This window comes from Indicator indicator, chromosome 7 (genome assembly GCF_027791375.1).
Source record: "Indicator indicator isolate 239-I01 chromosome 7, UM_Iind_1.1, whole genome shotgun sequence".
NCBI classification, from domain to species: Eukaryota; Metazoa; Chordata; class Aves; order Piciformes; family Indicatoridae; genus Indicator; species Indicator indicator.
In genome coordinates this window covers 1,010,354-1,034,696 of record NC_072016.1, presented here as the reverse complement: position 1 = coordinate 1,034,696, position 24,343 = coordinate 1,010,354, and the positions used below count along the sequence as shown (strand labels likewise).

Here is a 24,343-nt window from a genome sequence, read left to right as displayed (position 1 = left end):
ATCATGTTTTCTCAAGAGAGGCCAAGCTTAGCTTAAGGATTCAAGTTTCTTTCTGCAGTAAGGCAAAACAATAGTTTTTGTACTTCTATGGTTTGCCTAGTAAGAAATCTTCACTAACAGCTCCCAGAGCAGCCTTAAAATCTTATAAGCTGCTAATGTGGTACTACTGAAACAAAAGAAAAGCCTTGGCTTTCTTAACTTACTCTGTCAAGAGAAGAGTTAAGCATTTGCAAAGCTCAGCTAGAAGGGGATGGTGTTAAATGCAGTGGATGGGTTTGTCTGTTCAGCCATATTGCACATGTTTAACAGACAGGGGGGAAATGACTGCAGAAATATGCCAGAAGCTTATTTTCTGTTTTGCTTGCCATGAATTAAGAGGTAGATATTAAAAACATGTTCTTGCCATATGATTTTTTTTTTCAGTATGGAAATTCAGGAGGACCCCTAGTAAATCTGGTAAGAGTTTCTTTAAGTTTGCTTAATGTCAAGCTCATTCCTTTCAAACTCAAACCCCAACCCAACCAACCAACAGAACCTCACACCAGAAATGTGATGAAGAGCTTTCAGTATCTGCCTGATGACACAAAATTCAGGTTGTTCTTGCTCATCATAGATTTCACTTGGATTTCAGTATTTCAGGTGCATACAGTTTGCAGAGTTTCTTTGCAGAGTTTCAAGCAAGTTTCAAGTGTAATGCCCAATTTTATTTTTTTTAACTCCCACACTTTGCAAAACAAGTTAAGAAGCACATTTTAAAGCTGAGGTGTTTACCCTGCTCTATACCATGCAGCTGCTGCTGCTATGGGGGTTTTTGCCTCAGTTTAATGGCTCACAAATAGATATCTACCCCATTGTTTTATATCTGACTGAGAGGGTTGAACACCCCTGCATTTAGCATGTTAGGCCTTAATGTGCTGATATTGTAGAACAGTCAGAACTGACCTTACAACAGACCTTGAGCTGGATAAGCTCAAGAGAGAGGAACTGAAGCAGGGTGCAAAACCTAACTGCTGGGTGAGAGCTCTCCCAAGGGACCTGCAGGGTTAAAGACAGGAGAGGCAAAGGTCCTCAGTGAGGATCAGCACAAATTGGAAGGAGGATCCAAGCAGAGTTTCTGCCTTGGAGATTTGGCAATTTTTTTTTTATTCATTTCACTGGACTCACTGTGCAATTTCAGCACCACCAAAAAGTCATAGTCAGGTAGTTTTTATCTGGGCCAGATCAGGGAAGGAAGCTGCTGAGGTTTTGGAGGTGTTTGAATCATCAGGTGAGAGCAGAGATATTTTACCTGAATCTCTTCTCTTGGAGTCACATTGCTGGGCAAAGCTGTTGGTTTGTTGAGGTGTCAGTTTTCTTCATACTCTTACGCAATATTTGCTCAGAATCAGCTGGCACCACGCTTCATGAGGTGCCTGCTGAAATAAACAGACCAAACTTGGCTGTAGGACACACTGCTCATCTGCTGCAAGCAGGAGAGCTGCCCAGTTCTGATGTCTGTTTTGCTGGTGGCAAGATGAGTGTCCACATCACTTTTCCAAAACTACAGAAGAGTTTTATCAATAGACTCCAAAAATTAGACTTAAAAAAACAAAAGCAGTTAGAAAAGTGAAACCCAGCTACAGAGTGTGTTTTGTGGATTTGTGTTTGTGGTACTTGGAAGGAATCATCCCACTTCTCTTTGAGATGTTTCACATTTACTCACAACAACTTCTTGTTTCTCCAGGATGGTGAAGTCATTGGAATTAACACTTTAAAAGTTACAGCAGGGATCTCCTTTGCCATCCCGTCGGATAAAATAAAGAAGTTCCTAACTGAATCCCATGACAGGCAAGCTAAAGGTACTGCAGCCCAGCTCTCTGAAAAGCATAAAAGCAGCAACAAACCAGAAAGTCAGCAGCCCTTGAGGCTCTTTTGGCAAGAGCAGTTCATCAAGACCTGTTTTGCTTTTGCAGGGAAAGCTATCACCAAAAAGAAATACATTGGCATACGAATGATGTCCCTAACTCCTAGGTAAGTAAGCATGGTGGCTCCTCACCTTTCCAAGCATGGTCACTGCATGCATTTGGATCAAGCTCATGATCTGCAGAAACAGCCAGGAGGATGACCCAGCAGCGTGCACTTCTATGGGTGCTGGTGACAACTCATAGCCAAGTGTTGCTCCCTTTTCCTCTGCATCTGCTCCATGGTTGAACTCTCCTGTACACTCTTGTACTGAGCTAGTTTTTTGACAGCTCCCTGGCTCTTTCTTTTCCTTAATGCTTCAGAAGATAATAACTAGTGACTGCTAACTTGTGCTGGGACCCTGTCACTCACGTTTCCATCTGTCCCATGGTGTTCTGTGGCTCAAAGAGCAAAGAGGACAGTGTATTTTCAAGCACTACAGCAGCTATGTGCATGAGTCCATTTCTATACAATTTGCTTTCATTAAACAGTTCACCTAACTTAAAATGAAGCTTTTGTGTGGATTTGCTTATTCATACTCAAACCAGAAAGATCCATGAGTGGCTGATACCACGTCCTGTCAAAGTGACCAGGCTGAGAGACTTAGGGCTGTTCAGCCTGGAGAAGAGAACACTCTGGGGAGACCTTAGAGCAGCCTTCCAGTACCTGAAGGGGGCTACAAGAAAGCTGGGGAGGGACTTTTGACAAGGGCTTGTAGTGATAGGACAAGGGGGGACAGATTGAAGTTGGAAGAGGGGAGATTGAGAGTGGAGATTAGAAAGAAATTCTTTACAGTAAGAGTTGGGAGACACTGGAACAGGTTGCCCAGGGAGGTCATGGCTGCTCCCTCCTTGGAGGTGTTCAAGCCCAGGTTGGATAAGGCTTTGAGCAACCTGGGCTGGTAGATGGTGTCCCTGCCCATGGCAGGGGGGTTGGAACTAAAATGATATTTTAGATCCCTTCCAACCCAACCCATTCTCTGATTCAACGAAGCAGACATTTCCCCATGGGCATGGTCACAGGTGTAACAAAGTGCTGGAAGCTGAAAGGGCCTCTTGATAGGTGTTCAGGATCTGCTAGTTCTAAAGCAATGAATAAGTCTTGAAATGTTTTAACTCAGAGCCTCTGAATCTGTTAGCAGAAATAGGCTTTACAAAGCTCTCTGCATACAGAAGGTGTAATAATGCTTTGAGTACTTGTAAGGGTTAAAAGCAAATTGTGCAGTGTCACATCAACATGTAGAGTGCCTCAGCCAGTGAACGTTAAGTGACTTCACTGAGTAAAAATGCCTGGGCTTGGGTTGGGGTTTGGTTTGGGTTTGTTTGGGTTTTGTTTTTTTTTTTTTTCCCATCTTGTCAAAATACTTTTGTTGCTGTTTCTTCGTTTTCCAGCAAAGCTAGAGAGCTGAAAGAGCGCCACAAAGACTTTCCTGACGTTGTCTCTGGGGCCTATGTAATTGAAGTGATTCCAGAAACGCCAGCTGAAGCGTAAGTCCAAGGGCTGCTTTTTTTCCCCAAACCACTGCCACTGACTTCAGGAGGTAATGGCAGGGAATGTTCCCCTGCTTAACTGAGGATCTAGATTCCGCTACATTAACAGAATTGCAAGCAGCTGATAGCTAATAGGTTGTCTGGAAATTAGTTTGTGGTCTAGCCTGGTCCCCGATGGGCAATAGTGAGAAGCTTTCAGGGTACTGCAGCAAAACCCTGCTGCTGCTCCTGCCTGAGAGGGCAGGGACTCGGTGGGTGTGGAAACTCCCTTTGCATTTTTCTCAGCAATCCCTTCCAAGACATCTGTTGTACCGTTGCCAGTGCTGAATAAAGGAGGTTGCCTGAGCATGCTCCCCACAGCTCTGCTGGTTGCTGCTGCAGGAGAGTGAGGGAGAACCTTTGCATCCGCCTTGTGAAGATGTGTCCTCGGTGCTGGACAAAATGTGCCAGCTCTCCTCTTGGCAGGAGACACTCTCCCCTGTGAAAAAGCTTTGTCAGGAGGGACATCACTGGGAATAGCTTTCAGTTTTGGCCAGCTAGTCTTTTTCTTCTTGTTATTCAGGATTTGCTCAGCAGCTCACCTGCTGGTTGGCACCACGCTCCACAAGATGCCTGGCATCTGGTCTGGCAACAGCACTGGTCTGGCTGACTCTTGCTGAAGACACTTTCCCTTCAGACTTTGCTTGATACAAAACGACTCAGTAATCCAGAGCAGAAAATGGGAAGCTTTATTAATTTTCTGAAACTAGAGATCATTGAAGAGTAAATCTTTGTGGCAACAAAGAGGTGCATGTAGCACCAATGGCATGTAGCAGAAAGCTGCTGGGGGCAGGCACATTATTTTGTAGGAGGACTGCAGGGATGATTGGATGAGATCTTTTTGTTGCAGTTTGGATGCCACTGTAAGATCTACAATGTTAGCTGTCTAATGTGCTCTCTAAATTATTGCTGTGTTTTGTAGACTGTTCTTGTGTGCAGCACTGTTGCTGCACAATTCTGGTGTCTGTCTGTAATGGGAAATTAAACCATGGTGAGTGTAGGAGTCATGTACCCGCTCCAATGCGGAGCTGAACTTACTGCCTTGATGTGCAGGTCCAGTCTGAAGGTGCAGAAAATTGTGAGGGTGCAGATAATAGTTATCAGAGAGGTGGGAGAAAGACATTAGAGAAGTAGAGGAAATGCAAGGCAACGTAGCTTTGTAACTTGAAGGCAAACTCAAATCAGGACGCTTCATCTGAAGGGTGACCAGGCAGTTGAAATGCAGCCCATGATATTTGCTTCTCATCTCCACTCCTAATTCCCTTGCCCCTATGGGATCCCCCTTCTGTTGATTTCCTCTCCAGTGCTCACTGTGCAGACCTGCTGGGTAGGGGATCACAGACATGCCATGGTTAGGGGATCAGAGCAGTTCTTCAGTGACCTGTCCTGGCTATGAGTTGAGTGGAGAGGCTACACAAGTGACCAGTGAGTGATAACCTGGAATGGTTTCTCCACGGACATGCTTTAAGCCATGCCTTCAGCAGGCATCATCCAGACTTGTTGCAAAGGCTGGTCAAGGCCTCCTGCTTGCAGGAGCCACTCATGTAAGACATCTCCTGCGGGCGGAAGAGGCCGGTGACTGCTCTGTGGTTTTGTGAGGAAGGGCTATGCTGAAGGGCTGAATCATGTCTGATCTAGTTACTTGGTTAACATTTCCATAACTTGGAGCCAGGTCGTTGTGCAAGAGCAGGCAAGATGTTGTGGTCGATGGTGTCCCTCACCACCCGCTCTCCAGGGCCTGTCAGCACTCTTGGCCAGCTCGGGCAGACCTGTGGCCCTGAGCAGAGGAGCCTTGCAGTGCTGGCTCCCATTCTGCCCTGTCTTGCTTGGAGTCAGGAGGGCCTTGCTTTGAGTTTGTCTGCTGAGGTCAGGAGAAGGGTTTCTGGAGGCTCTGGGCAGCCAGGCAGGAGGAAGGTCACGTATTCATGTTTGGTGACTGGGCTACACTGCTGTGTGCCTGTGTGCTGGGCTGGGCTGGCGTTTTGGCAGATTTAAAGCATGAAGATGAGGTGAAGGGGCTGCCAACGAGCTATGTGTGGAGAGCAGCATGGATGTGGGACCCAAAGTCCTCATGTGTTAACACACAGTGCCACTCAAATTGCTTTGCTGTGTATGCATGGGTGACAGCCTGGAACGTTTCTACTCTAAAATGAGTCACAATTAGTTTAAAAGAAAAATCTGCCTCCATCTCTTCTCCCAGAGCAGCATCCTTCTTGCAAAGGACTGCATGCTTTGCAGCAGTGAATTCCAGGGAAGGCATGGCAGTGTGGAAGTCATCAGACTCCTACCTCCATACGGGAGAGATGTGGAGGTGCTGGAGCCAGTGCAGAGGAGGGCAAGGAAGCTGGGGAAGGGCCTGGAGAATAAATCTTATGAGAAGTGACTGAAGGAGATGTGGGTGGTTAGTTTGGAAAAGAGGAGGTTGAGGGAAGACCTCATTGCTGTCTACAACTAACCTGAAAGGAGGTTGTGGAAAGGCTGGTGCTGGTCTCTTCTCACAGGTAATTAGTGATAGAACAAGAGGGAATGGCTTCCAGCTGCCTCTGGGTAGATTCAGACTGAACATTTTTTCCCAGCAAGACTGGTTAGGCATTGGAATGTGCTGCCCAAGGAGATGGTGGAGTCCCCAAGCCTGGTTGTGTTTAAAGGTGGTTTGGATGTTGTTGCATGAGGATATGGTTTAGGGATGAGCCTTGCAGAGTAGGGTTCTGGGTTGGACTTGGTGATCCTGAGGGTCTTTCCAACCTGAACATTTCTGTGACTCTGTGATCTGATTTGTGAGGTTTTCTGCATTGCTTTGTAACCTTCCCCACTTCATGACTTCTGCTGGCGTCTGTGTGCAGCTGCTGTTGGGTCAGAAACTAGGGGGGGAGGAGGGCAGGGGAGAAAAAATGAAGAATGCATCCATCTTTTTGTCTTGTTTGAAGCAGTATTGTGAAGCCAATACAGTGGCATTGAGAGTAATGCATTGGTGCTTTGTGTCCACAGCGGTGGCCTGAAGGACAACGATGTGATTATAAGCATCAATGGACAGTCGATAAGCTCAGCCAGTGATGTCAGTGACATCATCAAAAGGGACACTACCCTGAACATGGTCGTACGCAGGGGCAATGAGGATGTGATGCTAACAGTAGTGCCCGAAGAAATCGACCCCTGACCAGAAACATGAGCTGGATTTCATGTTTTGTTTTGTTTTGTTTTCCCTCTTTAACAGCGTTGGACTGCTTCTACCCTCTCTGTGCTGGTACAGGACACGTTAGACTTCTGACCAATATTCTGCTTCTTCAGTGGATTAGTATTGGCCAACAGAGTAACTCCTAATAGGTTTAAGGTGCAAGATCAGTTTAATTTCACATACTCCAGATGATACATTTTATTGTTTTCCCTTCTGTATTACATATGCAATGTATTCTCTGCTGGCTATTGCACCTCCCTGCTTAACAAATCAACATTCCCTTCCCTGTGTTGAAATAGATTTTTACCATTGTTTCCTCTAAGGTTTAAACAGAACCCCACACACACAAAGTGTGTTGTGGTATTCAGGTATTTATAGGTTAGCTGTGCTTTAACTGGAAATACCATTGTAAAGGAGTAGTTGGTTTAAAGGACAACACAACTGGGGAAAAAACAACAACAAAACCACAAACAAGAAGAGGACAAAAGTTTGGTTTATAAACACAAAGAAATCCCAACCACAATAACCTTTTGAGGATCTCATGCAGGACTTTAATACTATGATATTTTCCTAGTGTTATTAAAAGAATTCAACAGTACTGCTTCTCCTGAGTGATTCATTTTGCCTCCCTCTGGGACGTGTTTCTGTTTGAGCAGCACATCTGCCTGAAAGGGTGGCCTGATGATCTCCTTTTTATCACCATAAAACAGAGAGCTTGTTTTTTTCAGTGTGTTTGTATTTGTGCTCTTGTACATCTGCTTCTCCTAGCATGGCTGGCTCGGATTTGTCATGCTGGCTATCACACGTTGCCAGGCTTCCAGATGTTCTTCCTTACTGCTTCAGTTACAGCTTCAGCACTGCCTGAAATCTTCTTTGCCCTCTCTAGAAGCTGTCGTAATGTGGATCACAGATGCTATCCCATTCTCGTTCTGATACTGGGTTGTTTGCAACCATTCTAGATCTACTCTTGAGCTCTTTCCAGCAGGCTGGCTGGCTCACAAGTGTGAGTGCTGGGAGGTGTGTGGTAGGACCTGGCTTTGCCTGGGATATCAGGTGGTCCTGTGACACACAGACTCATACAGCAGACTCAATGTGGCCCTGGGCAGCCTGGGCTAGTTGGAGCTGTTCCTGCTCACTAGTGGGGGTTGGACAAGTTGACCTTTGAGGGTCCCTTCCAACCCGTTGTAATCTGTGAAGAAAAAAAAAAGAGAGAAAGAAAAAGAGAGAGAGAGGGAATGGCCTCAAGTTGGGCTGTGGGAGGTTTAGTTGTGCCATAGAAGGTTTAGGTTGGATATTAGGAAAACTTTCGGTACTGCAAGAGTGGTCAGGCATTGGAACAGGCTGCCCAGAAAATTGGTGTACTCACTGTCCCTGGAGGTGTTCAAAAAAGTGTGGCCATGGCACTTCAGGATATGGTTTAATGGCCACAGTGGGCTTAGGGCAATGTTTGGACTCGGTGACCTTAGAGGTCTTTTCCAACTGGAACGACTCTATGGTTCTATTTATGGATGCCCTTGAAGCTTAGATAGTGGATGGGATTATCTTAGTGTGAAGGGGAACAATCAACTGCATTTAATTACACATTGGGTAAAGAGCTTCCCTTTCCTCTGTTGAAATGTGTATCTCAAAGAACAAATCCAAGGGCTATAGACGAGTTTTGGAGCCTCTCATTCCCAATCACGTTCTTCTGTTGGAAACTGCTTCTTAGCAAAACTCTTCAACCAGGTAGCTGGCAGTTTATGACTGTTAAAGGGCTGCAGTCCTTACAGTATCACATCCTCCACACCCAGATCCCTGACAGTGCTCCTTCTCCCTCCAGCTGAAATATCAGCTCTGTTTCAGACAGTTTACCCCAGTCTGGGGAGCCTCTGTATCCCTGGGTGCCAGTGCCCACACTTACTTGGATTACTCTAAATTTACACAGTGATACTGTGTGTTGAGACTTGATGTGACTTAACATCTCATTATGGATTTACTTGTTCCAACACTGTGGTAAGTCACAGCTCTGAAGATCTGCCAAGATATTATGGTGCCAAAGACTGGAGGTCTGCAGTACATTCTAAAATGAAAGATGCAAAGTAGAATGGTCTTGCAGAACTGCTTACTTGCGCTGCAAGTTCATCTTACTGATGATGAGTAAAGCTTCAGCTGCCTCTTGAAATGTATCTTATGATGATGAGTAAAGCTTCAGCTTCCTGTTGAAGTGTATTTTATTTTTTTTTATTTTGCAGACTGTCCATAGCCTGTGTAAAGAATAGTGTGATGCCATGCAGCCCTCAACAAAAATGAATTAAAGCCCCACCAGCCTTTATACTAGATAGAAGGAAGATTTTTTTTTTTTTTTATGGTGAGGGTGGTAGCCCAGAGAGGTTGGAGATGCCCCATCACTGGGGGCAAGCCAGGTCAGGTTGTGTGGAGCTCTGAGCAACTTGATCTAGTTGAAGATGTCCCTGCTGACTGCAGGGCAGTTAGACTGGGTGACTTTTAAAGGTTCTTTCCAACCCAAACCATTCTGCGATTCCATGATTCTGTGCACATAACCCAACCAGCAAAAACTGAGCTAAACCCCCAAAGCCAGGAAGTTGTGTTAAAACTGAAGTTGTTTTCCATTTGCCTTTTTATTTCAAAACAAGTGGTTGCATAATTTACAGAGCTGATTGATTCTGTTAGTTTTTGTTGTTCGTTGTTGTGGTCTCTTAATAAGCAAAGTCACTTTTGTTTTGCTTTGCTTGGTCACTGCTGGCTGGTTTGGGTTTATCAGTGGTGCCTTTGCAGTGGCAGTTAGCACAGCACGTATTTATGGGCTTTGCTTAGATACTGCTCTGAGGTGCAAATGCTTTAGCACAATGGCTGAGGGTTTGTCTGTGTTAGCAGAGGGGCAAACAAACTTCTGTAAACTATTCCCCAGCTCTGCTAGGATGAGCAGCTGAAGCAGGCTGAGATGAAGAGTGGCTCTGGAAAGCTGTGTCAGTTAATGTTTAAAGTGCAGGAAGGATTTTCTGTTCAAAGACTGGAGGAATTACCTGCCCTGAATAATTGCTTGGTCCATCTTACTAGCAGAACCAGACCAGTCTCCTTTCTCTTCCTCCATGCCTCTCCTTTCATCATTTCATTCACATTCATCGGGTTTTTGTTTTGTTTTGTTTTTCCTTAAGTTTATAGGTTTAATTCCCATTATGACAGACTTACAGCACTGAATCTGACCCTGCACTTGCATTTGTGCATGCTCCCTCGCATTCATTTAAAGCCCCAAGGAAAGGTTTAAGCACCATGACCTTGGGACTAATTCATCTTCCTTTGACCTCCGAGGTAACCCTGCAAGCACAGACCTTTTCCAGCCGCTGATCCTCTTGCAGCACTTGCATGAGAAGTGAAGTTCTGAATCATCCTGCTGGCCCCTGTTGAGTTCCTGAGGCAGACGGCACACAGGAGGCTGTTGCCTCTCTTCTGTTCGTCATTGATGGATGCCAGGCATCTGCTCCCAGCGCAGCCGCAGCCTTCCTTGCTGCTCTGGGATGGAGCTAAGGGTGCAGAGCGCTGCCAAGCCTTTGCCCAGCCCCATAGCGCCCTCTAGTGGGCTGCGGCGCGGTTTGCGGCTGCGGCCGGTCGCTGTCGGCCATGGGCTCGAAAGCGTTTTTTGGCGTCTCTTGTTTATTTACAACTCGTTTCTTTGCAGCAGATATCCACAGCCACATGCATATCTCGAAACATCTTTAACATTCAGTCTTTTCCTATCCAGCTGTGGAAGCGTCGTTGGCATAGAAGTTTGTCTCAAGCGGCCTGCTTCTCTGCTCCCCTTGCTTTGTATTTATAGAGCACAGGCTCACAGGATGGTAGGTGTTGGAAGGGACCTTCAAAGATCATCGAGTCCAACCACCCCCCTCCCTCCCCCGCCAGAGCAGGACCATAGAATCCAGCACAAGTTGCAGAGGAACACATCCAGATGTGGCTGGAAAGGCTCCAGAGAAGGAGGCTCCGCAACCTCTCTGGGCAGCCTGTTCCAGTGCTCTGTGCCCCTCACAGTGAAGACGTCCTCCTCATGTTGAGCAACCACCAAGCAACCATTGCAGTCCTGGAACAGGAGGCTACAGTTCAGATGCTGCCTGGGTACCTACACCAGTGCCAGCTCAAGGCTGTAGCTGGCAGCTTCATAACTGACCCTGCACAAAGCAAGGTGAGGCAGCAGGCACCCAGAATAGTGGGGGTGCTCACCACAACACCCTGTGCAGGCTCCCCATGAAAGACTCAGCCAGACCAGGGCCCAAGGTGCCTGTGTCACACACCAGTGCACATGATCCACCCTACCATTGGAGCACCTCCACCAACAATCCCAGGCTGGGGGTGAAGGGGAATTCAGGAATAAAAGGCAGCACCAAGAAGACATCAACCATGTGGAATGTCACTGGAACTTGGGAGTGGTGATACTTGTTGTCCTCTTACCTTCTTCTCCCTTTTCTCTCCACTCTTTTCTCTCTCTGGCATGTATGTGGTAATCACCTTGCCTGCTTTAAGGGCCACCTTGAGATCAAAGTGATCTGCACAAACATGTAATTAAGAAATCTGTAATCACTTTAGCCATTTTGGTGTCAATTTGCCTCACCTCACTCCTTAGGTATCCCTAAAGAACCTGCCATGAGCACTTCCTCCAAAGGGTTGGGTCACAATGCCAACCATAACTACACAGATGGTTTCTGACAACCAAAATTATCCCTAAATGTTTTTTTTTTTTCAATATTTAAAATGAGATTACTGATAAGCAGAGGCACAGAAGGGAAGCTTCTCATTAATATGCAATTGATTAGCATGTATTTGTGATGTATTTGGGGGTCATGGCTTTGGTTCTTTGCTGCTTCAACACACAGTTCTTTCCAAAGTGCAGATGAAAATGCTTTGTATGGAAGGGCTTTGGCACACGTTGTATAAATATCAGTTTCCTGGAAATGTTAGCAAGTGTTGGATGCTAAATCAGGGGAATTGGATGGCCTGGCTGGATTTTCAGTAATTTGGAATGTCTGAAATGGAAACCGGAACTGCTGCTTTATGGGATGCCAAGCCGCTGGCTACGTGTCCCTGCGCTGGCAGGCAGTTCTGAGAAGCCAGTTTGCCTGTTCCATGAGGGAAAGTCTTGAGCTGCAAGAGAAATGATCATCACTAACAATTGTCTGGTTTCTGTGGCCAAAGTGCCAAGCAGGAAGGTCTTGTGGTTTCAGTGCCAGAGGACTACAGATTTTGTTTGGGGTTTGATGGTTTGGGTTTTTTTGACCCCTCCCTGTATCTATTTTGTATTTCTGTTAGAGAAGCTGAGTGAGGATGTTTTGAAAGCTACATCTTGCCAAATTACAGTGGGAGAGACATCGAGTAGGGCATTAGGATACATGCACATTCTTCTTCTGTATCAGAAGAATACTCCAGAGGTGGTCAAAACTGCAGTTGCAAGTATCCAGGAGGAATAGTGGTGAAGAGGTTGGTAGTCACCAAACCACAGCAGTGAGTCATGAGTGCCACTGAGTGTGTGCCTGCATGAACTGTCTCTCGTTCATGGATGCCAGACAGCTGCTTCCAGTGGAACCACAGCCTTCCTTTCTGCTCTGGGATGCAGCTAATGGTGCAGAGCTCTGCTCTCCAGAAGAAAACATAGGTGTGAGGTGTTACTGATTGAGAAAGCAGTGACTCAGGCTATGGCCCTGTGGTAGCTACAGGGTTTTGCTGCATCTGCCTGGCTGCTCCTCTTTCCCAAAGCAGAGGGAGGAGCAGCAGACCACAGGGCTGATCCTACAGCTGTGGTCCTACAGGAGAAATGAATATTTACTATGAGGGTGGTGAGGCATTGGAACGGGTTGCCCAGAGAAGTTGTGGATGCCTCATCCCTGGATGTGTTTAAGATCAGGCTGGAAGAGGTTTTGAGCAACCTGGTGTAGTGGGAGGTGTCCCTGCCCATGGTAGGGAGTTTGGATCTAGGTGATCTTTAAGGTCCCTTCCAGCTCAAGCCATTCTGTGATCCTGTATCAACTTTTTGTCGGGCAAGTCCACGAGGGGGCGAATCGAAGCTCCATGGGAGCTGCACCTCCAGGCAGTGCTGTGCACAGCGCTGCTGAGTGGAGCTGACCTCCGGCAGGAGAGTGGTGCGGGGGAAAAGCAGATGTCCATGGAAATCTGAAACAAGTGGCTGTTCAGAAAGAAGAGCTGAAAGTTATTCTCACAGTAGTGTTGATTCTGCCTTTCTGAGGTCTGGCAAGGAAAGAGTAGATTTTGTCTGCGTCTTGTGTGAATTCATGTGCCTGGCAAGGGAGGACCCACGATGAGTGGAAAAGTAGAAAGCTTCAGGATGCTGTGCTCAGTTTAAAATCCTGTACAGGCTTGCTCTTGTAGGTTTGGCATCTTTATCCCCTGCCTGTGACTGCCTCCATGAGCTGGGCTACTATCCTGCTGCACCTCTGGTGTCTGCAGCACAAGATGGGGCATAGCAGGGGCAGGGCACGATGGTGCTGGCAGTGGAGCACACCTCATCAGAGCCCTTACTGCACACTGAAGACCCCTAATGCAAGGGGAAATGGTTAGTGATCTGCTGCACCACCTAGACACACAGGTGTATGGAGCAGGATGGGATCCACCCAAAGGTACTGAGAGAACTGGGGGAAGTGCTCACCAAGGCACTTTCCTGGCTAAGTGGGGAGTTCCTCTTGACTGGAGGTTAGCAAGTGTGGTGGCAGGCTCTGAGAAACTACAGGGTATCAACCTGACCTTGGTGCTGGGGAAAATTTTGGAGCAGGAAATGCTGAGTGCCTTCACATGGCATGCTCAGGACACCCAGGTGATCACAGTCACTCAGCATGAGTTCATGAAGGGCAGTTACAGCTTGAGGAACCTGATCTCCTCCTGTGACAAGGTGACCAACCTAGTGGATGAGGGAAAGGCTGTAGATGTTGCTTACCCGGACTTCAGTAAAGCCTTTGGCACTGTCTCTCACAGCATCCTCCTGGAGAAACTGGCTGCTTGTGGCTTGGATGAGAGGCTGCTTCCCTGGGTGGAAAGCTGCCTGGATGGCTGGACCCAAAGAGTGGTGCGGAATGGAGGTAAATCCAGTGGGCAATCAGTGCTGAGCAAAATTCCCCAAGGCTCAGGTCTGGAGCAAGTTGTGTTTAATATCTTTATCAGTGGTTTTCCCACCATTCCTTGGCTCTGTATGCTAAGTCTTCTCCCTCTGTGTATCAAAGCTCAAATTTTAGGTCAAGCAGTGCAGTTGCTGAAGTGCTCTTAGTAGATGCAAATACTAGCTGTTAGTGATAGCTGCTCTCATATTTTCTCTTACTCTTTCCTGAAGCCTTCTGCTAATTCTCAAGGCTTGTTAGTGTTCATTCCTCCATCCAAGCCTCCTGTCAGTTCAGCAGAAGCCTGTACTATTAGTACTGCTTTTAAATCAGGTTTTTGGATCAAAACCACACCAGCTTTCCTAGACTGTAGGGTGGCAGCTATGAAGAGCACAATGGACTCAAAGGCTATTGTATTGATTGTTGTTTGAGAGATGACTCATCCTTATGACAAGACAGAGTAGATTCATTGTCTCATTGTGCTAATGTGAACCAGGGAACACCAAAGCCAAAGGCAGATACAGCACAGTGAAATCCTCAAGAAAAAAAATATATAGGTCATACAGGGGATGAGGTGTAGGAGAGCCTTGGAACAGACAGCTTGCGAAGAAAATGCAGGATCTTTTGAGAGTACTGTAAGCATTTCTGTAGATCTGTACTGTTCTTGGGCCATCTTCTGCAGAGTCATAGAATGCTGTGTGTTGGAAGAGCCCTTCAAGATTATTCAGTTCCAACCACCCCACCATAGGCAGGAACTAGCCCAGGTTGCTCAAGGCCTCATCCAGCCTGGTCTTGAAGACATCTAGGGAGGGGACATCCACAACCTCCCTAGGAAACCTATTCCAGTGTCTCACCACCCTCACTGTAAAGAATTTCTTCCTAATCTCCAGTCTCAATCTACCCTCCTCACACTTCAATCCATTCACTTTCATCCTGTCACTACAAGCCCTTGTAAAAAGTCCCTCCCCAGCTTTCTTGTAGCCCCCTTCAAGCACTTACAGCTTACAATCAATCTAATCAAGCTGAATGCCAGTGAAAGCCATTAGAACATTATTTCATAACACCTCACTTTAAAGCATTGCTACCAACTTCCCTCTTCTTCTCTCTCTTGTATTGTTTACACAGATAGATCAATACAAAAGTCCTCATATCTAACCAAGATGGGCTCTTATCTAACAAAGTTCCATTTGCAGGGTCTGAAGTGGCAGGTTCAGGCAGATAAGCCTTGTCTAAGCCTTTTCAGCAAGCTGTGAGCACTTGGGCAGTCAGTTCATGTGGCCAGTGCCTGCCTGTGCATTATGCTTTGGTCATATTCTAGGCTCTCTTCTTTTTACCAGTTCTTGGGGTTTTTTAGGTACTAGGAAACAGCTTGGTGCCCCCTGGCCAGACCTTATTCCTTGTTGAGAGTTCTCAAGAGTGATCCTGCTTTGGCAGGGATGCTGGATTCAATAATCTTCAGAGGTCACTTCCAACTTTGCTCTTTCAACTTTGCTCTGCTCAGTTGCACACTGGGATAGTAAAAGGGACAATGGATATAAACCACAGCACAGGAGGTTCCATCTCAATATGAGGAGGAACTTCTTCACTGCAAGGGTCACAGAGCACTGGAACAGGCTGCCCAGAGAGACTGTGGAGACTTCCTCTGGAGACTTTCAAGACCCATCTGGATGTTTTCCTGTGTGGGCTGGATTCTGTGGTCCTGCTCTGGCAGGGGGGTTGGACTCGAAGATCTCCAGAAGTCCTTCCAACCCTTAACATCCTCTGATCCTGTGATTCTGTGATTCTGTGATCCAACCTTTCTCATTCTATGATCACTGTGTTCTCTCTTCATGTAAGGAACAAACCCCACTGCTTGGCAGTGGAATGGTCATGCTCTGCTTGTTCCAGGCTCTGCAGAAAGGTCTGGCATAGTCTGATTTGGCCTATTGGAAGCTTTCCAGTGTGGAGGCTGAGGCATGCTGCCCTGAGTGTGCACCCTCATTGTGCAACTTGTGAGCTGAGTGCACCAGTGAAGCAGTTAAGTGTTTCAGCAAATATCTTCAGAAGGGATTTTGAGAAGTGTTCTGGATCTTGCTGAGATTAAGGCAAACATTTAACTACCTCCATGGCTTCCAAAGATTTTTGGGAAACTATTCACAACAGAAAAATTATTTAAATGTTTGTGAAGTTTTCGTGCTAATTCAAATATTTAATTTTAGTGACCAACTTTAGCTCCCAGTTAAATATCAAATGGTAGTCCATTACCTAATACTTAATGCATGATGAAATCTGGACAAGAGTTGGCAATGTGCTCTCACAGCCTAGAGGGCCAACTGTACCCTGGGCTGCATCAAGAGAAGCATGGGCAGCAGGTCTAGAGAGGGGATTCTGTCCCTCTGTTCCACTCTGGTGAGACCTCCCCTGCAGTGCTGGGTCCAGCTCGGGAGCCCTCAGCACAAAAAGGACGTGAAGCTGTTAGAGGAGAAAATGATCTGAGGGCTGGAACCCCTCTGCAGTGAAGACAGGCTGAGGGAGCTGGGGTTGTTCAGCCTGGAGAGGAGAAGGCTCCCGGGAGAGCTTCTGGTGGCCTTTCAGTACTTAAAGGGACTGGTACAAAAGATGGGGGCAGGCGTTCAGGCAGGGCCTGCTGTGACAGGACATGGGCGGATGGTTTGAAACTAAAAGAGGGAGTTTTATGCTACGTATGAAGAAGTTTTTTACAAAGAGAATGGTGAGACACTGGCTGAGGCTGCCCAAGGAGGTGGTAGAAGCCCCATCCCTGCCAACATTCCAGCTCATGTTGGTTTGGGCTCTGAGCAACCTGCTCTAGTTGGGGATGTCCCTGCTGACTTAGCCCCCTGCAGGGGCTTAGACTAGATGGCCTTTAAAGGTCCTGTGAGGAGTCCCTGCTCATGGCAGGGGGTTGAGACTGGATGATCCTTGAGGTCCCTTCCAACCCTGACAATTCTATGATTCTATCTGCACAGTTAGTTAGGGGGGAAAAAAGAAATTAAAAGGAAATAGCTGCTAATGAAATTCACATTCTAGCTTGCCAGGTCTGTGATTCAGAAAAAAGAAACCACACAGCTCAGAAAACTCTCTCGTATTGCTCTGGGGATTAGACTGGAGATGTGAAGGCATTTTTCCAATTGATACTTTTTTTTCTCAGGAGCTGACTTAAGCTATTCCTAAGTCAAACTGCTCAATCCTTTTAGATGTTTGATTAGAATCACAGAATTGTCAGGGTTGGAAGGAACTTCAAGGATCATCCAGTTCCAACCCCCTGCCATGGCCAGGAACACCTCACACTACAGCAGGTTGCTCACAGCCACATCCAGCCTGGCTGCAAAGACCTCCAGGGATGAGGCTTCCACCACCTCCCTGGGCAACCTGTGCCAGTGTCTCACCACCCTCATGGGGAAGAATTTCTTCCTAACATCCAATCTGAATCTACCCATTTCTAGTTTTACTTCATTCCCCCCAATCCTATTACTCCCTGACACTCTAAAAATTCCCTCCTCAGCTTTCTTGTAGCCTCCTTCTGATACTGGAAGGCCACAATAAGGTCTCCTCAGAGCCTTCTCTTCTCCAGACTGAACAGCCATTTGAAATGCAAGAAATAAAATCTGAATTAAGCAACCAGGCATGTAAACACCTTGCTGAAAGGAGCTGGAGTGGTTAAAACCATTTAAACAAAATGGTGTGCACAGGTCACCTTCAGCTTTCTGTAGGAGGACTTTGCTCTTTACCAGTTTGTATCAGATGTAAAGGAGCATAAAAGTTGAGCAACACATTGTAGGGGAATTACTGCTGGGAAGCAATCACCATGAAACTGCTAAATGAAAGGCTCCTTTCCCATTCTTCTCTTGAAGGAATCTTTTACACAGAACAAAATGCATGTTGCTGACCTCTGATCTTTCCTTCGGTCTACATTAACTCCCTCATCACACACTCTGCTGGGCCTTCTCTTCAGTACCTGTGACTGTCCATGCATTGAGGTATTCCTGCACTTGAGAGATGAGCTTCCCATGAGCAACTGCCTCTGGCAACCAGCAGCAGTATGTCCTCCCTGCTGCTCCTTCTCTGGTTTGAAGGCAAAGTTAGGGGACAAAGGTGAACAGATTGTAGGGCTGAAGAGAGTTGGAAGTCTTGGAGCCAAGCTTTCTTGGCTCACAGTAGCCAGCATTTTCAGTAGCCAGCTTCCTCCTTCAGTAGCCACCTGCCTCAGGCTCCCCCAGAGCTGGTATAGTTTAAAATGGAAGTTGGTATTACTTGAAGACTAGAAATCACTCAACTGAAAAGCCTTCAAAGAACTAAGGATGGTTTGAAGAGGGGAGTATAAAAAGAGGATGGAAGGCAAAAACTGGTCTTGAGGGTCAGATATAAAGCAGTAAGAAAGAAGGCAGCTGCAAAAGAAAAAAAAAAAAAGACATTGAGGTCATGGAGCAGGTCCAGAGTAGGCCAACAATGCTGGTGAAGGGGTCTGGAGAACAGGGCTGGTGAGGAGCAGCTGAGAGGGACCTGGGCTTGTTTAGCCTGGAGAAAAGGAGGCTGAGGAGAAAACTCCTCACTCTCTGCAACTTCCTGAAAGCAGGTTGGAGCCAGGAGGTGGTTGGTTTCTTCTCTTTAATAGCAAGTGATGGGATGAGAAGAAATGGCCTCAAGTTGCATCAGGGCAGGTTTAGGTTGGATGTTAGAAGAAATTACTGAAAGGGTTTTCAAACACTGACATAGGCTGCCTAGGGAGGTGGTTGAATCCCCATCTCTGCAGGTGTTTAGAAGACACAGAGATGTGGTGCTGAGGGACGTGGATTAGCACCAGACTGGTAGAGTTAGAGAATGGTTGGACTTGATTCTCTTAAAGGTGTTTTCCAACCAAAATGATTCTGTGGTTCTATGATAGGGTAAGACAGGAGCAGATACAGCCCATAAGTAGCATTCACCAAGGTTACACTCATGCTCTGCTCCAGAAACCTCTCAAATGTAGGCTGTTCTGACCACTGAGGATCTTCGTTCAGTATGTGACCAAAATGCAATGTCAGGAAAGAAGTGCAGGTCTGGTCACACACCAGAGGAGAGTGGCTACTGTGTTGGCTTGCAGCCTTGATGGCTACTTGTATGTCCCACATCCCAGGCACATCACTGGGAGGCTTCTGTGCTATGTGTTCCCTAAATCATCCTTGTTGGACCCTGACTGTCCAAGGTCTGCAAATATGGTGCTGGGAAACTCACAGAACACCAGGGTCCAAAAATGTCTTTAACAGCTCTAAGTGCTACCAAAAAACTTACAACTGTTTGAAGAATTCCATCTTCAGTAGTTTGGACCTGCATTTCTCATTGAAATGGCAGAGAAAAGATAAGACCTGTTTCTTTGATCTAGATATAACAGTGTAATTTAGTGAACACTTCTTCCTCTCACAGAAGATATCCTGAGTTATCTGAGGCTGATTTCCTTAAACAAACCTCTTTAGGTTTCATGTGCCTGACAACTTTACTATTACACTAAGAAAAATTGGATCCCATGTAATCTATCTCAGTGGTATGTGGTCAAGAGCCAAGGCAACGGTTTCTGTTTCCTACTGATGTGAGAACAGCAGAGGATTGCTGTGCAGCCTCACGCACCAGGTTCTCCACAGGTATTTATGGGCCTTTATTTTTCTGCAAACTTCCTTCTCCTCTGATCTCAGAACATGAAACAGCAAGGAGAGGTAATCTAAGATGTTTTGTACCTAGGACGTTGTACCTAGGACATTGGATGGTGCCATCAGCGGAATTTTGGGTTCCTTGAGCAAGGGGCAACTTTTACCACACCTGACCTGCTTTACCTAGATGGGGTGAATCTATCTAGAAAGGGCAAGAGGACTCTAGCACAAGGGTTGGCAGGGCTCATTGGGAGGGCTTTAAACTAGGTTTGAAGGGGGTGGGTGATGAAACCAGTCCCTCTGGAAAGGAGAGAGAGGGACCTAAACTGGAGTCAGTCAAGAAATCAGCAGCCCAGCTGAAGTGCAGGTGCACTGATGGGTATGGGTGTGCAGTATGGGTAACAAACAAGAGGAGCTGGAAGCCTTGGTTCACCAGCAAAACGATGATGTGGTTGCCATTACAGAAACGTGGTGGGACAAGTCACACAATAGGAGCACTGCACTGGATGGTTACAAGCTCTTTAGGAGAGACAGGCCTAAAGGGCTGGCCCTGCATATTAGGGAATATCTCGATGCCACAGAACTTGTGTGAGTGCCTGTGGGTTAAAATCAGAGGGAGGCCTAACAAAAGTGACATCCTGGTTGGAGGCTGTTACAGACCACCCAATCAGGATGAAGTGGTCGATGAAATATTCTATAAGCAGCTGGAGGCTGTCTCAAGATCATCAGACCTTGTCCTTACGGGTGACTTTAACCTGCCAGCCGTCTGCTGGGAACTTAACTCAGCAGAGAGGAGGCAGTCCAGAAGTTTCTTGGAGTGTGTGGAGGACAGCTTCCTGATGCAGGTGTTAAGTGAGCCTCCCAGGGGTAAGGCTCTGCTTGACCTGCTGTTCTCAAATAGGGAAGGGCTGGTGGGAGATGTGATGGTAGGAGGATATCCAGGGTGCAGTGACCATGTGAGATAGTGGAGCTCTCAATATGCAGGGAAATAAGGAGGAGCAACAACAGAACCCTCACTTTGGACTTCCAGAGGGCAAACTTCACCTTATTTAAGCAACTAATTTGGAGAGTACCCTGGGTAGCAGCCCTTAAGAACAAAGGGGTCCAGGATGGTTGGACCTACTTCAAACAGGAACTCTTGCAGGCCCAGGAACAGGCTGTGCTCATGTGCTGAAAGATGAGCTGGAGGGGCAGGCGACCGGCCGGGATGGGCAAGCATCTCCTGAAGGAATTAAGGGAAATAAAAGAGGGGAAATCACCTTTGGAAAGGGGGGAGGCAAGTTGTGATACGTTTAAGGATGTTGTTAGATCATGTGGGAGAAAAATTAGAGAGGCAAAAGCCCAGTTAGAACTCAAATTGGCCACTGCTGTGAAAGACAATGAAAAGCATTTTTATAAATATGTGAATGCCAAAAAGAGAGGCAAGAGGAACCTCCACTCTTGATTGGACTTGGAGGGGAATATTGTAACCAAAGATGAGGAAAAGGCTGAGGTACTAAATACCTTTTTTACCTCCATTTTCAACAGTAAGGCAGGAAGACTTCAGGACAACTGGCCTCCTGAACTGGTAGATGGGGTCAGGGGGCAGTATAATCCCCCTGAAATCCAGGAGGAAGTGGTTCAGGACTTGCTGAGCCACTTGGATCCTCACAAGTCCATGGGACCGGATGGGGTCCATCCTAGGGTGTTGAGAGAGCTGGCAAATGAGCTGGCCGAGCCTCTCTCCATCATTTTCCACCAGTCCTGGCTCACTGGAGAGGTCCCAGATGACTGGAAGCTGGCCAGGGTGATGCCCATCCACAAGAAGGGCTGGATGGAGGAACCTGGAAACTCCAGGCCTGTCAGCCTGACCTCAGTGCCAGGCAAGGTTATGGAGCAGGTCATCTTGGGGGCAATCACTGCGCACCTGCACGATGGACAAGGGATCAGGCCCAGCCAACATGGATTTAGGAAGGGCAGGTCCTGCCTGACCAACCTGATCTCATTCTATGCTCAGGTGAGCGCCTGGTGGGTGTGGGGCAGGCTGTGGATGAAGTCTATCTGGCCTTCAGCAAGGCCTTCAACAACGTCCCCCACCGCAAACTCCTGGCCAAACTGGCAGCCTGTGGCTTGGACAGGAGCACTCTGTGCTGGGTTAGGAACTGGCTGGAGGGCAAAGCCCAGAGAGTGGTGGTGAATGGTGCCACATCCAGCTGGCAGCCTGTCACTAGTGGTGTCCCCCAGGGATCAGTGCTGGGCCCCATCCTGTTCAATAACAGGGGATTGAGTCCATCATCAGTAAATTTGCAGATGACACCAAGTTGGGAGCAGTGTTAGAGGGTAGAAGGGCTCTGCAGAGGAACCTTGACAGGCTGGACAGATGTGCAGAGTCCAACAGGATGGTGTTCAACAAGTCCAAGTGCCAGGTGCTGCACTTTGACCACAACAACCCCATGCAGAGCTACAGGCTGGGGTCAGAGTGGCTGGAGAGCAGCCAGGCAGAAAGGGACCTGGGGGTACTGGTTGACAGCCGCCTGAACATGAGCCAGCAGTGTGCCCAGGTGGCCAAGAGAGCCAATGGCATCCTGGCCTGCATCAGGCATAGTGTGGCCAGCAGGAGCAGGGAAGTCATTCTGCCCTGTGCTCAGCACTGGTTAGGTCACACCTTGAGTGCTGTGTCCAGTTCTGGGCTCCTCAGTTCAAGAAGGACATTGAGATGCTTGAATGTGTCCAGACAAGGGCACTAAGGCTGCCGGGGGGGGAGGGAGGGTGGTCTGGAGCACAGCCCTGTGAGGAGAGGCTGAGGGAGCTGGGGGTGCTTAGCCTGGAGAAAAGGAGGCTCAGGGGAGACCTCATTGCTGTCTACAACTACCTGAAGGGAGGTTGTAGCCAGGTGGGGGCTGCGCTCTTCTCCCAGGCAACCAGCACCAGAACAAGAGAACATAGTCTCAAGCTGTGCCAGGAGAAGTTTAGGCTCAAGGTGAGGAGAAAGTTCTTCACAGAAAGAATGTGCTGCCCAGGGAAGTGGTGGAGTCACCGTCCCTGGACGTGCTCAAAAAAGGATTGGACATGGCACTTGAAGCCATGGTTTAGTTAGTCATGAGGTGCTGGGTGATAGATTGGACTTGATGATCTCTGAGGTCTTTTCCAGCCTTGTTGATTCTATAATTCTATGATCTTAGCAGCTGCAAATCAAAGGTGCCTGTTATCAAACCTGAAGCCATATACCTTCATATAAGCTGAAGAACATGTCCTGGCAACGTCAGAAGTGCAATTCCAGTGAGCTGGAATTGATAAGGCCTGGCAAGTTAGTGTTAAAGAACCATGCCTGCAGAGTTAACTGTGGTTAGCCCTCAGTAATTCGGCAGACAGCACCAAGTTGAATCACCACCCCTGCGTGTATTTAAACATTTCCAGACATGGTGCTTCAGGATATGCTGTAGTAGTGGCCCTGGTGGAGTTAGATGATGGTCGGATTTGATGGGCTTAAAGACCTTTTCTAAACATTGAGTCCGTGAAATTTAACCACAGCACATTTAGGTCTCCCCCCTTCCCCCTCCCCCCTCCCCTTTCCCCTTTCCCCTCTCCCCTCTCCTCATCATTTCAGGGGCTCTTTGCTAGGCTTCCTCTAGTATGTCTGTGTCACAGAATCACAGGCTGGTAGGGGTTTGGAAGGGAGCTCTGGAGGTCATCCAATCCACCCCCCTGCTAACACAGATACACCTAGATCAGGTTGCACGGGAACACATCCACTCAGGTTTTGAATCTCCTCACAGAAGGAGACTCCACAGCCCCTCTGGGCAAACTCTTCCATGTCTCTCTCGTACTGGGGAGCCCAAACAGTAGCCTGCATCCCATATGTGTCTCATTGGTGCTGAGCAGAGAGAAGATCACCTCCACTGAACTGCTGGCAATGCCTCTTTGAATGCAGGACCAAGAGGCCACTGGCCAGTTTTGCTCCAAGGGCACATTGCTGGTTCATGTTCAATTCCTTCCCCAGAACCTGTAGCCCTTTTTCTGCAAAACTCCTTCTCAGCCACTTGGGCTCCTTGGTCTGCACAAAGTTGTTTATTTTTCAAGAATATATAGGCAGGGTTCTGACCCCATAGCCCCTTCTCAGTGATGGTGTGGGACTGCTCCACTGAGCACATGGTGTTGTTTTTGCTGTTGTCAGGAAGTCCTGAGCAGCAGAGCTGTGAATAGCAACGTTCAGCTTACATTTCTTTATTAACATCTGAATACAATCAGTTTTATTTACCATTGTCCTCCAGTTTGCTCTTCTCAGTGACTGCTTTGAAAGCTTCTGATGCTATTTCTGTACTCTGGCCTTTTGTCTTTCTTTCCTCTGTTCTAGTGCTGTGAAACTTTGCAGAAAGAGGACTCTTCAATCCCTTTATCTCTAGACACAAGCTGTGCTTTTCTGCAGGAGGAAGGCTGGAATCATAGAATCATAGAAACATAGAATGGTTTGGGTTGGAAGGGACCTCCAAAGCCCATCCAGTCCTCAACTAGATCAGGTTGCTCAGAGCTCTGTCAAGCCTCACTTTGAATACCTCCAGGGATGGGGCCTCAACCACCTCCCTGGGCACCTGTTCCACTGTTCCATTTCCCAGCTTCATTGCCCTTCTCTGGACACATGCCAGCACGTCAATGTTATTCTTGAACTGAGGAGCCCAAAACTGGACACAGCACTCAAGGTGTGGTCTAACCAGTGCTGAGCACAGGGCAGAATGACTTCCCTGCTCCTGCTGGCCACACTATGCCTGATGCAGGCCAAGATGCCATTGGCCTTCTTGGCCACCTGGGCACACTGCTGGCTCATGTTCAGCTGCTGTCAATCAGCACCCCTAGGTCCCTCTCTGCCTGGCCGCCCTCCAGCCACTCTGTCCCCAGCATCACTTTGAACAAATTGCCATTATCTACAAGCAGTAAATAAATAAAATTGGGCTGGCAAGGGCAAAGAAACACGTAGATACCTCAGTCTGGTTCCAAAGGTAATGCAGGGCCTGC

At 47.4% G+C, this 24,343-nt stretch overlaps 1 protein-coding gene across 1 annotated transcript in view; it reads left to right on the top strand.

The window, feature by feature from the left end:
- The window catches only part of HTRA1 (HtrA serine peptidase 1), a 38,730-nt gene extending 31,535 nt beyond the window's left edge, over nt 1–7,195 (top strand). The window contains exons 5-9 of the mRNA XM_054382147.1: nt 424–456; nt 1,724–1,838; nt 1,953–2,010; nt 3,333–3,428; nt 6,459–7,195. Of these exons, the coding sequence (XP_054238122.1) occupies nt 424–456; nt 1,724–1,838; nt 1,953–2,010; nt 3,333–3,428; nt 6,459–6,627 (471 nt within the window). The 3' untranslated portion in view covers nt 6,628–7,195. The remainder of the gene's footprint in view (nt 1–423; nt 457–1,723; nt 1,839–1,952; nt 2,011–3,332; nt 3,429–6,458) is intronic.
- Nucleotides 7,196–24,343: the final 17,148 nt, after the last annotated feature.